The 15,673-nt window shown below is 43.3% G+C and overlaps 2 protein-coding genes across 2 annotated transcripts in view; both read right to left on the bottom strand.

The window, feature by feature from the left end:
* Positions 1-369: 369 nt before the first annotated feature.
* Positions 370-15,673, bottom strand: part of LOC309552915 (olfactory receptor 5G26-like) — a gene marked incomplete at both ends in the record, with an annotated part of 360,843 nt that continues 345,539 nt past the window's right edge. Inside the window, one exon of the mRNA XM_082253822.1 lies at positions 370-1,281. Within this exon, the coding sequence (XP_082109948.1) occupies positions 370-1,281 (912 nt within the window). The remainder of the gene's footprint in view (positions 1,282-15,673) is intronic.
* LOC309554739 (piggyBac transposable element-derived protein 4-like) lies at positions 3,093-3,950 on the bottom strand (the record flags this gene model as incomplete). Its single annotated transcript, XM_082256442.1, has 1 exon — positions 3,093-3,950. The coding sequence occupies one exon, from the start codon at positions 3,948-3,950 to the stop codon at positions 3,093-3,095; it is 858 nt and encodes a 285-aa protein (XP_082112568.1).

Genomic DNA, 15,673 nt, shown 5'->3' with positions numbered 1-15,673 from the left:
AGCAAGCAAGTGTTGTCTCTCTAGGACCGGAAGCGTGTAACTGGCATGATTACTAGGTGAAAATAAAGAAAATAAATCTTAAAAAAAGAAAACGAATCAGTCATCACAGCTAAGGAGTGGTAATCTATAATGCATTACATTTTTGTTATTGAAATAAGATACACCTAAAATAAAAATGTTTATTGGGTTGTAATCGTAGCAGCGGGAAAGTAAAAAGCCAGAGTTCTGCAATGAAATTTCGGGTTATCCCAGTACATTTTAAGGTTCAGATAGAGTCCACCTTGAGAAGTGAATGTCAGTTTTCCTTTAACAGAATATGTATTTAATCTCATTCATTCTCCTTAGAATATTCACTTATCTCTATCTAAATTACCTTACTGCTATCTTCCTAAATTTTTTATGAAGAGCTTGTCTTATCTCCTGGTTCCTCAGGCTATATATAATAGGATTCATCAGTGGAGTCACTACAATGTACAATAAAGAACTGTACTTGTTCATGTTAGGTGACATCTCACTGGATGGAGTCACATAAATAGTGATTAAGGACCCATAATATGCGCTCACAGAGATCAGGTGGGCACTACATGTTGAAAATGATTTTTTTCTGGCAGTAGAGGATGAAATCTTGACAATGATAATAAAAATGTAGATATATGTCCCGATGATAAAGGCAAGAGCACCAAATGTGGATAGGACAGCATATGTGAAGTCTAGCCATTGTACTATAGATGTGTCTGAGGTGGTCAATTGCACAATTGGTCCCAAATCACAAAAGAAGTAATCAATGTCACTGGGGCCACAAAACTGAAACTGAAATATAAAAATAAATTCAATTGAACATAGGCTCCAAGTTATTGCCCAGCAACCATAACCCAACAGGAAGCAGATTCTGTGGTCCATAATTAAAATGTAACGTAAAGGGTTGCAAATAGCGACATATCGATCATAAGACATTACAGCAAGAAGAAAACCTTGCACAAACCCAAAGTTGAAATAGAAATACATCTGCATGATACAGCCAACAACAGACATTTTCCTCTTAGTTCTTAATATAACCTCTGCCATCACTGGTATAATACAAGTGGCTATTAGTGCATCTGCAAAAGCAAGGTTCTGGAGAAAGATGAACATTGGAATTTTGAGATTACTATTGGTTGACACTAGAAGGATAATTGAAAGGTTTCCGGTCATTATTGCAATGTATAACAGAAGTAGGATAGTGAAGAATAGAGGCTTGAAGTGGTCTAGACCTTGTACTCCAAGAAGATGGATCTCTGAGACTTTTGTTTGATTGCCTTGACACATCTTCTTGACCTGTCAGGTAGCAGAGTAATATATTTAATCATACAAATAATATAAGAAAATACCCAAAAAACAAGTGACAAAAAATATATTTGCACCTACATGTGGGTCAGAAAGTCCACTCAATCTGCCAATAACCTAAATTTTGAAATATTGAATTAAAACCTTCTTCTTACTGTTCAGGTTTTCCACTCCATTTTGTCTTCTGGTCTCCATTTTCATCAGAGTGTCCATTTCATACTATACTTTTAACATGGGAACACCTCATCGTCATCAACCCCTCATCATGCCTTCTCTGCTCTACTCTTTCAGATAACTGCCTACACCCTTCCCTGCAAAACAAAAGCCACGTTGCCTGTCTGCAACCCACATCTACCTCGCTGTAACCATTGGCAACCACTGACTAAACTCTTCTCTTACCATTTAAGGACTGCCTCATTTAAGGAAAAAGTTCTAGCAAATATGCAACTCTATTAAAGTCTATGGGACACGAACATGAAAAATTAAAAGTCCTCATTTTAAAGGCTTATATGCAAGTTTTTGCCAAAAAAAGTGTATGGGGACCCGGGTACTGCCCTGGGGGACATATATCAATGCAAACAATATTTATTAAAACAATTGTTTTTAAAGGAGCAGTGATTTTAATGATGCTTAACCTCCCTGGTGGTCTGATTATGTCAGAATTTTTGATCTAAAAGCGGTACATTGTTGGATGGAAATCTGTTGTTTTATATTTAAGGCCTGTAATTCTTAGGAATAACTGACTTAAATTTGTCAAAACAAGAGCCTAGTAGACATCCCGGGTATGATAAAGTTTGAAACATGAAATCATAAATTCTAATATAATAATAATACATTTTATTCAATAATATAATCAAACCAAAAACACTGAAATGTGTACAAACAAGGGGTGCGATATTACTAGTCACTGTAATAATGGTTTAGTAAACATGTCTGGTATGAAAGATTTTGAAACATGGGACTGCACAAAGTCCAGCGTCAAAATCGGGACAATAGAATCTGGTTTCCTTTCTTATTTTCCTTCCACTGTCATCTCTCTTCGGGCAACAAACCACACGCATCCTTGAAGGTTCTGACTTTTTCTCAGTTTGTGGGATGTAGTTCATGAAGTGACGACCAGTCAGGCATTCCATGTTGACAACACCAACAGCACGATGTCCAGATCTATTCCCAGCCATTGATGGTGTTTGATGATTCAGAAAGATACGTTCGGCAACTTTCCAAATGAAGTCCGAATGAATCACAGGCTTGTCACTCTTTTTTTTTTTTTTGAGAAGAATTTAAGCATTCCACAAGCATTGCTCAAGAAGATGTCTGAAGATCTTCTTATAGTACTTATTTTGCTGTTTCCTCATTGCTCGGTAGAATGTCATTGCTTGGTCTGCTCTGTCGACACCTCCCATGGTATTGTTGTAGTCTATCACTTCTTGTGGCTTCATGACTTCTTTCCCACCTTTTGTGCTTACCATAACAGTGGCGGTGTAATGCACTGTACTCATTAGGCACACATCTTTCTTGTTCTTCCATCGCAGTGCCATCATTTTGCCTTTCTGCCAGGCAACCATTTCTTCTGTCTTCAGCTTCTTTTTGCCAAACATTGGTAGCATATTGTGCCGGTTAGCCCTTACGGTTCCATAGGCATCAGTTTTGTTGTGCAGTAGAACCTCATAAAGTTCAGGAGATGTATAGCCCAGATTTAGCAATGTTTCAATTAGTGAAAGAACAGAAGATGTTGCCATTCCATAATTGCTGTAATTTTTGATTGACTTTTATTTATTTTCCAGTGTACTGTATATCACTGAATTCCAAATGTAGCCAGTTGTTGATTTGCTTAGCATGTAGGATTTTACGCCAAATTGTGCCCTCTTTGATGCAATGTATTGCACCCAGCTCTGCCTTCCCTTGTAGGCCATTAGACTTTCATCTATGCTGATGTCTTTTTCTGGCACATAGCTCCGTTGTAAATTCTGTAGAATCATTTGATATACTTCCCAAATTTTCTTTAGTTTTGGTGCAGGATGAGTAGTTTCATCAAATTCTTCATTGTTTTCGAAGTGGAGATATTTCATTATGAGGGAGAATCTGTACTCTGACATGACCATGCCAAAGAATGGAGTGGCAAATAATGTATTGGTTGTCCAATACCACTTCTGCAGGGGTTTCCCCACCACTCCCTGAAGAATTATTAGGCCAAGAAATTTCCAAATGTCTTCTTTGGTCGCTGGTTCCCACTTTCTGCATCTTGAAAACTTCTGATGTGTAGTCAATTGTTGCTCTTTGTACCGTTTTGTCCCGTTAACTATTTTGTCAATAACCTCATCAGTCAGAATTAATTGTAGGTATACCAAGGGGTTGTCATGGTGAACATCAACTTTCATTCCAGGTGCTCCAGTAAATGGGAATCTTGGGGGCGCTGCCTGATCCATACCGCAGTCAATAGAGCACCAAGTTCTTACATCGCTGAGCTCAATCACAGAATTGTTGCTGTCGTCACTTTCAGTACCTGATGACAAATTTTTCCACGAATCACTATCGCTCAGTTCTTCAGATAATTCTGATTCATTGTCACTGTTTTCCAGTTTGTCTAAAAGTGCTTTTGAGCTAAAAGAATGCTTTTTGGACGCCATGGGCGTTCTCAATTTTCCAGGCATAAAGAACCACAAAAGTACAGGCAGGGCACTGGAAAAGCCACTAGGTGAAAACCCGTGGTAAAATGGCTTAATACAAAGTTGTAATCCTAACAGACTACACTGTATCATGTAATTTGTTTTATGTATTTTTTTGAATCTCCTGCCAGTTCCACCCACCCCCCTGCATCGCGGCGCTCGCAGGGAAGGGAACCGGAAGACAGGTGATGACATCGGTCGGATCACACAGCGAGGACAGCGGGAGAAGGGCTGGAGTACGGCGGGAGGATGGTGGGAGGATGGTGGAAGGATGGCGGGAGGACGGTGGGGGATAGTAGCGGAAGGTAAGTGTGATTGTGGGGTAATCCCGAGTGTGGTTCTTGGTTACCGTTTTTGCCACTGTATATTAACCCCAAGCCACACTCGGGAATACCTCCAGGAAAGTTAAAGTGAAACAAAAAAAATTAAAAATTCCTTTAAATATCATTCCTGGGGGGCCCCCTTAATGTGCCTGTAAAGTGGTGCATCTGTACGATGTATGTAGCCTGCTGCAGCAATACTGACATTTCTAAAGGAAAAATGTCACTTAAACTTGCTCGCAGCTGTAATGTACTGTTGGCTTCCGGAGATACAGATAAAACGTAAAAAAAATAAAAATAAAGCATGTAGGGTTCCCCCCCCCCTCCAGACCCTTGGGGGTCTGGTATGGATTTTAAGGGGAATGAGGGTGGACGAGCGAGCACCTCCCCTCCTGAACCATACCAGGCCACATGCCCTCAACATGGGGGATGGGTGCTTTGGGGCAAGGGGGAGCTCCCCCCATGTTGAGCACTTTGTCCCCCACCCCAAAGCAGGGACAAGGGCCTCTTCCCGATAACCCTGAGCTTTGGCTCTCGGGTTCAGTGGGTGGGGGCTTATCGGAATCTGGAAGCCACCACTAACTTCCCCCCCCCCCTCGTTTCCTGCATGCTCAGATAAGGGTCTGGTATGGATTTTGGAGGGGATCCCACACCTGTTTTTCTTTACATTTTGGAGTGGACTGGGGGGGGGGGGGGCAATACGCCATTTTCTTTCATGGTTTTTATATCTGTATTGCCGGGAGCTGACAATATATTACAGCCACGAGCAAGTTTAAATTACATTTTTTCCTTTAGAAATGTCAGTATTGCTGAACTGAAGAAGGCTCCATACATCGTACAGATGCGCTACTTTACAGGCACATTAAGGGACCCCCCCAGGCACGATATTTATAGGAATTTTTCAATTTTATTGTTTCACTTTAACCTCCTCCCACCCAGCCAATGCACATAAACGGCCGGGTGGGAGCTTCCTCCTTCTGAGTGGACATTCAGCTGCGCGATCTCGGTGTGCCTGTGTCCCCTGGACACAGAACAACACTGCTCGGCAGGAGGGATCTATTATTGGCCCTCCTGATCACATGATGGCAGTGTCCAATCACAGCCATCATGTAATGTAAACACAGCTGTTGTAACAGCTATCGGCTCTTCTCCTCACACAGAGCCTGTCAGTGAGGAGAAGAAGAGACAATCTGTGCTTCCAGCCAGGGATTAGTGAGTTTTCTTCAATTTTACTGCTATTTACACACTGATCACCAGCTAGTGTCCCCAAAACAGTGAAAACACCTGTCAAACATCTGTCCGTGATCATCTGGTGCACATCTGGCACACATCATCTGCCAGTGATCACCTGCCACACCTGTCTTTGATCTGCCACACCTGTCCGTGATCTGCCACATCTGTCAGTGATCTGCCACACCTGTCAGTGATCTGCCACACCTGTCCAAGATCTGTCACACCTGTCCATGATCTGCCACATCTATCAGTGATCTGCCACACCTGTCTGTGATCTGCCACATCTGTCCATGATCTGCCACACCTATCAGTGATCTGCCACACCTGTCCATGATCTGCCACACCTATCAGTGATCTGCCACACCTGTCCATGATCTGCCACACCTATCAGTGATCTGCCACACCTGTCTGTGATCTACCACACCTGTCTGTGATCTGCCACATCTGACCGGGATCTGCCACATCTGTCCCAGTGAACATCTGCCACATCCCAGTTCAACATCTGTCACACATCTGACATATCTGTCCCTGGAATCATCTGCACACATCTGTCCACATTACTAAAAAATTATTTAGCAGCGACTTTTTAGCAGCGGCTTTTCATATACTTCAGAGTATGTCGAACGAGAGTAACAGGGAACTCTTTCCGTCAGACTCAGATAGCCAGTATGAGCCAGTAGAAAGCAGTGGCTCTGAAATGGAAACTGAGGAGGACATAATTCTAACAAAGAGGCTCAGGAGATTTGAGCAGGTGCAGGCATCCACCAGCAGCGCAATAAATCCTGAGGCATCCACCAACAGCACAACAAACCCTGAGGCATCCACCAGCAATGCAGCACTCCAAGATTATAGGCAAGCATCCACCAGCAGTTCTGCAAGTCCTTGTACAGTGGCAAGCACAAGCAGGGCATCATCCCTACACCATAGGCCAGATTCTAGTATTGGGGTGTCCCATCCACAACAAGGCAGGGCCCATACTAGCCTAGATGTATTATTATACCCTACATGGCTGCCCAATACTTCAGCAGAGCCTGCAATTCCCCCTTTTACAGCACAGCCAGGTCCTCAAATACAGTCAGAAAATGTAACCTCACTTTATTATTTTCATTTATTTTTCACGGATGATCTGTTGAACTACATCGTGGAGCAATGTAATCTGTACGCCAGCCAACATATTGCCAGCAATCCTGATTCTTCATATGCCCGCTCTTTTGTTTGGAAACCCCTCACCGTGGAAGAATTTAATATTTTCCTTGGACTAACCCTCAACATGGGGCTGACAAAAAAAATGAACTCCATTCCTACTGGTCTACCCAACCTATCCATCATATGCCAGTCTACTCCTCTTTGATGCCCAGAACCCATCACAAAATGATAATGGGATTTTTACATTTCAACAACAATGCCCAGTGCCTCCCTCAAAATCATCCTAATTGTGATAAATTATTCAAAATTTGGCCCCTAATCAATTGTTTTTTGCTACAGCTTCAAGCAAATGTTTACCCTCAATATAAATATCTGTGTGGATGAATCTCTAGTCCACTTCACCGGAAGACTTGGCATCAAGCAATACCTCCCCAGTAAAAGGGCCACATATGGGGTAACATTTTACAAGGCATGTGACATGGCCACCGGTTACACATACAATTTTAAAATTTATGTGGGAAAGGACAGCCGGCTAAACCCCCCTGAATGCCCTACCTATAGGGAGACAAGTGGCAAAATCCATCTGACAGCTGATCGAACCACTGTTTGGGAAGGGTTACCACCTATACGTAGACAATTAAAAATAGAAGTCTCCCACTTTTCCGTCATCTCTACCTGAAAAAGATTGTGGCCTGTGGGACAGCGCGGTCCAACCTCAAGGGCTTCCCACAAAGATTTGTCACCAGGAAATTAAATCGAGGGTAAAAAGCCAGTATGCTGAATGAAGAGGTACTAGCTCTAAAGTGGAGAGATAAATAAGACGTCTACATCCTTTCCACAATACAAGAAGACACCTTGGTGGAACTTCAGACAAGACGAGGTCCCGTCCAGAAGCCAAAATGTGTTCATGAGTATAACCTATTCATGGGGGGGTGGATATGAATGACCAACTGATGCAGTCCTATTTGGCCACCAGGAGACCACTATTTTGGTATAAGAAAGTCGCCATCTATTTCATTCAATTAGCCCTGTTCAATTCCTTTGTTATTTTTTCCAAGTGCACCCAACAATCCCTAACCTATCTAAAATTTCAAGAGGACGTTATCAAAGCCCTTCTCTATCCCCATTGCCATGCCCCTGAACAAATTAGTTCCGATATATTAGCCAGACTTCATGAAAGACATTTCCCCGATATCCTCCCTCCTACCCACGCAGGCTGCAAACCCCCCCAAAAAAGTTGTGTATATTCAAGTAGAGAAATTCCCCGTGACACCCAATACTACTGTCCACAATGTTCTTCCCAGCTAGGCCTCTATATTGGAGAGTGCTATCGGATTTACCACACTTCATTACACTATTAGTGAAGTAAAGACATTTTTCCAGTTTCCACTATCTACTATTTCTGTGTATAACTGTTTATCGACTATGATGTGAAGAACTTTTTGCGTGCACACAGCGTGCACACAGCGTGAGCCAATCAACGGGTCAAGCGGCCGCGATGGCCACCGGGACCCGCCAATCATTTGGCGGAATGACAGAACGGCGGTCTGCCTATGTATACAAGGCATACCGCTGTTCAGTCAGGGAGATCTTGTGTTTTAGCTTAGCTGAAACAAAGATCTCTCTTTTTCTCTAGTGCATCCACTCCCCCTACAGTTAGAAAGCACTCTCTAGGAGCACACTTGACCCCTTCATTGCCCCTAGTGTTAACCCCTTCCCTGTCAGTGTCATTTATACAGTAACAGTGCATTTTTTCTTTTAGCACTGATCACTGTATTAGTGTCACTGGTCCCCAAAAAGTGTCACTCAGTGTCAGATTTGTCCGCCCCAATGTCGCAGTCCCACGAAAAATCGCTGATCGCCGACATTACTAGTAAAAACAAAAACAAAAAAAAAAGTCCATAAATGTATCCCATAGTTTGTAGACACTATAACTTTTGCGCAAACCAATCCATATACACTTATTAGGATTTTTTTTACCAAAAATATGTAGCAGAATACATATTAGCCTAAATTGATGAAAAATTTTGATTTTTAATTTTTTTTTTTATTGAGAATGTTTTATAGCAAAAAGAAAAAATATTGTTTTTTTTTGTTTATAGCACAAAAAATAAAAAACGCAGATGTGAACAAATACCACCAAAAGAAAGCTCTATATGTGGGGGGAAAAAAACATCAATTTTATCTGGGTACAGCGTCGCATGACCACGCAATTTTCAGTTAAAGCAATGCAGTGCCGTATCACAAAAAATGGCCTGGTCATTAAGAGGGTAAAACCTTCTGGAGCTGAAGTGGTTAAAAATACTTTAAAGGCTAAGCATGGGAGAAAAAACTGATTTTATAAAAATAATATGTTTACAGTATTGTACAAAGTTTAGAAAAACTAAGGCATAACTAAAAAAGATCAACACATGAATGTTGCAAAAACAACTCTACTTAGGTACTGGAAGACCATAAATGTATAGATATCAAATGGCGTAACGACGCTACGGAGCTGTATGCTTCCAGGAACCAGATCTGCCAGGTCAATTATATGGCTTTTTTAGGACCCAATATGACAAAGTAAAGCAACACTAGGTATATTGTATGAAGGAAAAGAAAAATGTATACAGTGCATAAAAATATCTCACATTAAACCAATAAAGTATCTATACCATTTATCAAACAAGTGGAAAGGCTCACATTAATATGGTGGATCGCAGAAGTCCAGAAAGGTACAGCCTGGGTGCAACACTCTAAGAGGGAAACTGCCCTAAGTTTGGGAGATTTCCTCTAACATTCCATTTTGTCTCTGGGACTGGAAGTGAAGGAAAATTTCCCCAATGGTGCACAAAAATCAAAAATTCAATTGACAAGGGTTGTACCCTTCCCTACTCTATCCAAAACTAAAAATACATTTTGGCTATAAATACACTTTAATCCTCTTAAGGACCAGGCCTATTTCTGACACTTAAAATTCAGTATTTTTTTGCTAAAAAATGACTTAGAACCCCCAAACATTTTATATATATATATATATATATATATATATATATATATTTGTTTTTTTAGGAAAGACTCTGGAGAATAAAATGCTGGTCGTTGCAATATTTTTTGTCACACGGTATTTGTGCAGCAGTCTTTCAAATGCAATTTTTTGGGAAAAAATACATTTCACTGCATTTAAAATAAATTTAACAGTAAAGTTAGCCCAATTGTTTTTTATAATGTGAAAGATAATGTTAGGCTGAGTAAATAGATACCCAACATGTCATGTTTCAAAATTGCGCACGCTCGCGGAATGGCAAAAAACATGGTACTTAAAAATCTTCATAGGCAACACTTTAAAAGTTTCTACAGGTTAAGAGTTTACAAAGAAGGTGGGGGCGGAGCCGGCCAGCGCAGGAGATGGTAGTGTGAAAGCACAGCTCCTCGCCTACAGAACATACCGGAGCAAGTTATAGCGATACGGGTCACACCACGGACGAGTGATCATCCTTCTGACATGCCGGGCAGGCACAACACCGCATCGGGGAGGAGAAATCTGCACTCCAAGCCCGGTAAGATGCTGGATTTCTTCCGCCAAGCTGGCGGGCCGCGCAGCCAAGATGGCGCCGGCTCCTCTGCTAGCAGCTCCACACAGGCTTCGCAGCGCGTGTCGGGCACACAGCTTCCTAAAGAAAAAAGGGGCCCAGATAGAGCGTCTGCCACCAGCTCTGGCCACTCCCCAGATGGCTCCCCTTCTGCTGCCAACAGCCCTGCAAAGGCTAAATTGAAATTACATCACCCTAATGAAGGTGACATACAAAACGGAGCTGTGGATGACACCCTAGAATTCCACGATACCATCTCCTCATTCCCTACTAAAAATCAACCTGTCATGGACTCCACACTTAAAGAGATGATGCTTTCCCTCCGCAGTGCAATCCATGCAGATATGTTACAGCTTATGACAAGGTGCAACTCAGCAGTGCAGGCAGTGGAGGGCAGAGTCACACATGTGGAAGAGAAGATGGGCGAATTCGCTGACACCTTTAATAATATGGTGGACGCCCATAACGACCACGATGATGACATTATCTGGCTGAAATCCAAAGTGGCGGACCTCGAGGATCGCTCGAGGAGGAATAATGTAAAAATTAGGGGCATTCCTGAAACGGTTAAACCGCTGGAACTGACGGAATATCTGACCGCAATCATGCAAGAGGCCCTCCCTGATGTTCCACTCTGTGACCTAGCCATTGATAGAATTCACAGGCTTCCTAAGCCTAAACACATCCCAGCTCATCTTCCCAGAGACACCATTGCCCGCATTCACTTTTTTACAGTGAAAGAGAAATTCATGTCAATAGCCAGGAAATCTTCTAGCCTGCCTCCTGCAATGCAGGGCCTCTCCTTCTTCGCCGACCTCTCGGCCCATACGATGAATCGACGTCGCAATCTTATGACTGTTACTAAGCCTCTTAGGAACCACCAGATCCCCTATAGATGGAATTATCCTGCTACCTTACTTATTACCAGAGGAGAGAAGGAGTTCCGTGTCACCACACTGAATGATGGTATTCATTTGTTGGAGCAATGGGGTATTCTGGATCCTGCGGACAATAGCCCTCATGGCTCATCAGCTCACCCTTCAGCGTCCCCACAGGATTGATGGGCTCCAATCCTTTTGTTGTTTGCTCTATCTATGGATCTACGTTGTGACCCACATTGTTCAAGTTCTTAGTTACATAATGCTCCTGTAGTTCTGTTCGGCTATAGACTGAGTTATATCCCCCGAATTGGTGGCTAGGAAGCCACACAGATAGCCCCACGGTTATCGTCATCTTTCTAACCATTTCCTTTTTTACCCATTCCATTGCCACCTAGTGGCTATCGTTGGGACTATTGTTCAAAATTTTCTTTGCTTTTTCTTTTGTGTAACCCTCATTGTTGTTTGTTTGTTTTTCCGGAGTGCCTTCCTTTGCAGACGCTACCCAAGTGCCAACTCTTGACACTCTTGCTGTGGACAACCGGTTGTCGCCTGTGTCATCTCGGGACTCCGCTGATCTTGACTGTATCTGGTGCGCTTTGCTGGGACTGGACACGTGAGTTTCTATTTTACACGGCATACATACTTACACAACCCTCCATCAACTCGGAGTTACAGCTCCCCCTGCTAACACCACAACTAAACTTTGCCATCCCCCAGTCATGTCTTTCCGGATTACTTCTTTAAATGTTAATGGCCTTAATAGCCCCTACAAGAGGCATGTACTGTGGCGTGAATTGAAAACCGATGGCTGCGATATTGCGGCTATACAGGAGACACATTTTGCTTCCAGTGATCACCCGCGCCTCTCGTATAAGCAATTTCCCCATGTCTTCATGTCTAACGGCCCCAAGAAGAAATGTGGAGTGGCCCTACTTGTTAAAGACTCTCTGAACTTCCAATTGATCTCCCACACAACGGATCCTGATGGGCGATTTTTAGTGGTGACCTGTTCTATCAATAAAATTACTTATACCATTGTAACGGTTTACGCACCAAACGCGGGACAGGTCACCTATATTAACAAATTATGGAGGTTCCTAACCCCCCTGATTCAGGGTCACCTCATCTTTTGTGGAGACTTTAATGTAGTAACGAATTATCAACAAGATGTGTCTCGGAACGCTCCGAGGAGACACCACCGTACCGATCTTTCTAATTTCTTGTCTAAATCAAACCTTTATGATGTCTGGAGGTGTTATCATTCAACAGAAAAGGACTTTACTTTTTTCTCTAAAATGCATAGCTCGTACTCAAGAATTGATATATTCTTTACTGACAAATTTTTGCTGCAGAAGGTTACGGAGGCCAAAATAGGCTCCATAACGTGGTCGGACCACGCTCCCATCTCATTAGTGATTGGAGACGTGGCCCTCACCACGGGAGCCAATAGGTGGAGATATGCAGCGGACCTGCTGGGGGACCAGAGGGATTTCACTGAGGTTAGATCCTCACTGGAGGAGTTTTTTCGCATTAACGACTCGAATGATGTCTGCCCCTTTGTCCTCTGGAATACCCATAAGGCGTTTCTGCGTGGGGTCCTGATGGCAAGGGGTGCGGAGGTGAGGAGGCGGAGGAGGCAACGGATGGATTACTTATTAGCATCCCTTAAACAATTGGAAATCACAAATAAAACTTCACCTTCACCATCAGTGTCGGATCAGCTCTCCCAAGCCCAGAATGAGCTCCGACTATATTTGATACATCAGCATGCCTCCGCACTTAGCCGGCTGAAAGCCAAACAATATACTCATGGTAATAAAGCTGGAAGGCTTCTAGCTTCCCAGCTGAAAGCTAAACAATCAAAACAACACATCTCTTATCTGGTTCACCACTCCTCAGGGGCTAGGCTGACCAATCCTAAAGACATAGCTGATGCCTTTGGGCAGTATTATAGTTCTCTGTATAACCTACGGGAGGATGTGGGGACTCCTCAGCCCTCTCCTACTATTATTCAGGGATTTCTAAGTTCCCTCAATCTGCCCAGCCTAGCTACTGAGGACCTGGCCGAATTAAACACTCCAATTTCAGAATTGGAAATATCTACGGTTATCAAATCTCTGCCAAGAGGCAAGGCACCAGGCCCCGATGGCTTTGCTGCAGATTACTACAAGTCATTCGGTGACCTTCTGTCTCCTTACCTCCTACGAGTGTTTCTTAAGGCTGCGACCTCTGCATCCTTTCCACCGGAAATGTTGGAAGCTACGGTTATCACACTCCCTAAGCCGGGCAAGGACCCAGACAGAGCGCAGAACTTCAGGCCCATATCTCTTTTGAATGTGGACCTTAAGGTGTACGCAAAGGTGTTGGCAAACCGTATATCTAAATTCCTGCCCAAACTGATAAATCCAGATCAAGTTGGCTTCGTTATGGGTCGTCAGGCCACGGACGCCACTAGGAGACTGATTGACCTGGTTCATCATGCTGAAGTCTCGGGGGGTCCCACAGTGTTCCTGTCTCTGGACGCCGAAAAGGCTTTTGACAGGATACACTGGGGATACCTGCGCCAGGTTTTATCGAAATTGGGATTTCAGGGTATGGTCTTAGATGCAGTTATGGCCCTTTATACTTCCCCATCCGCGTATGTGTTTACTGAAGGTATTTTTTCTGATAAATTTCAAATTACCAACGGAACGAGACAGGGGTGCCCGTTGTCTCCCCTTATTTTTGCCATGCTGATGGAGCCATTGGCGGAGTGCATGAGATCACATGCGGGGATACATGGCATTAATATTGGCACAACGTCACATGTGATCTCATTATTCGCAGACGATGTTATTATGTCTTGCACAGATCCCATGTTGTCTCTACCCAATATCCAAACAGTTTTACACACCTTCCAATCAGTCTCCTACTATAAAGTTAATGAATCTAAATCTAACCTGCTAGGTGTAGCCATGCCTCCGCAGCTTTCACTTCAAATCCAGCAGTCGGTTCCATATAAATGGCAACCAGAAGCGATGGAGTACCTCGGCATTAAACTACCTTGTCAGTTAGCCCACCTTTATAAACTCAATCTAGCCCCGCTTTTGACCTCCATCTCCCAGGAGCTCCACAAGCTCGGTAAACATTACCTTTCGTGGTCAGGAAGAAACGCAGCATTCAAGATGTTAATCTTGCCTAAAATTTTATACTTTTTTAGAGCCCTTCCTATCCGAGTACCTGAATCTTTTTATCGGTCCTTACAGAGGATACTTTCATCCTTCTTGTGGCAAGGCAGCAAGCCCAGATGCTCGCACCTGATGCTTACAAAACACGTGACAGTGGGGGGAATGAGCGTTCCGGACTTGAAAGACTACCATACGGCGGCGGTTTTATCCCAGGCTAAGTACTGGTTCTCTTCTAATCCCTCCCCTCGATGGCTTACTATTGAGTCCGACATGTTGACCAGAGGCACTTTGATGGATTTGCTCCTCAGTGCATCACTGTCTAACCAACCCACTGACTGGCATCATCCCACAATCTCCGCCACGCTTCATGCCTGGCGTACATTTTTGCCCAAACACATTCAGTCAGGAGATACGTCTCTAATCCCCATACCACTGCAATCACTGACTTTTTTATCTCCTGATTTAAACTTGGAGACATGGCGCAACAGTGGACTTATTTTCCTCGGGGACATTTGTAAGACTTCTAAATTGGTCAAATACAAGGACTTATGTATTCGTTACCCCAGGCTCCGTAAGGAATTCTTGACTTATGGAAGGATCTGTGGTTTGCTGCCTACCCCAATCCCAACTCACGTAGTATTGCCTGAATCTGTAGCACGTTTCCTCCACTCGCCTACATCTCATAAAGGAGGCATCAGCCTCTTTTACTCACACATGCAGGACAGGCTACACTTTACCAAAGGAAGCCCACAACTAAAATGGGAAAGGGACCTGGGTCAATCTTTTACAGAAGAGCAATGGAAGTCAGCTTTCAAATTAAACAACTCCCTCACCTGTTGTTCTAATTTTAGAGAAGGTGCCCAAAAAATACACTTACGGTGGTATAGAACACCGTACATGCTAGCTAAATTTCATCCCAGACACTCCAATTTGTGTTGGAGGGGCTGTGGCCGAGTAGGCACCCTTTTGCATGTCTTATGGTCGTGCCTCTCTTTACGTAGCTTTTGGGCTTCTATTAACCGTCTGATCGCCGAAGTCACAGGCATATTAAACAAATTAAAAGTTGAGCAGGCATTATTAGGCATCGGAGTGGATTGGTATCCGCCCGTATGCAGAGTGGTAGTCCAACATATCTTGTATGCTGCACGTCTAGCCATTACTCGCAAATGGAAAGACGCATCCCCCCCTTCGCGCAGGGAGGTACTCCAAATACTAAAAGAGTCCTATCAATATGAAAAGCTCTTGAGTCCGCATCTGTCCAATCCCGCTAAATTTTCAGGTAGATGGCACATTTGGGAACTTTTTACTAACAAGTAATCAGAGAGGTGTACCCCGGATTGACCTGGCGACTGGTAAGGAAAAGGG

This window comes from Pelophylax lessonae (assembly GCF_965119305.1).
Source record: "Pelophylax lessonae genome assembly, chromosome: 4".
In the NCBI taxonomy this organism is placed as follows: Eukaryota; Metazoa; Chordata; class Amphibia; order Anura; family Ranidae; genus Pelophylax; species Pelophylax lessonae.
Note: the sequence above shows the minus strand (reverse complement) of the source record. Positions and strands in the feature narration are given on the sequence as shown.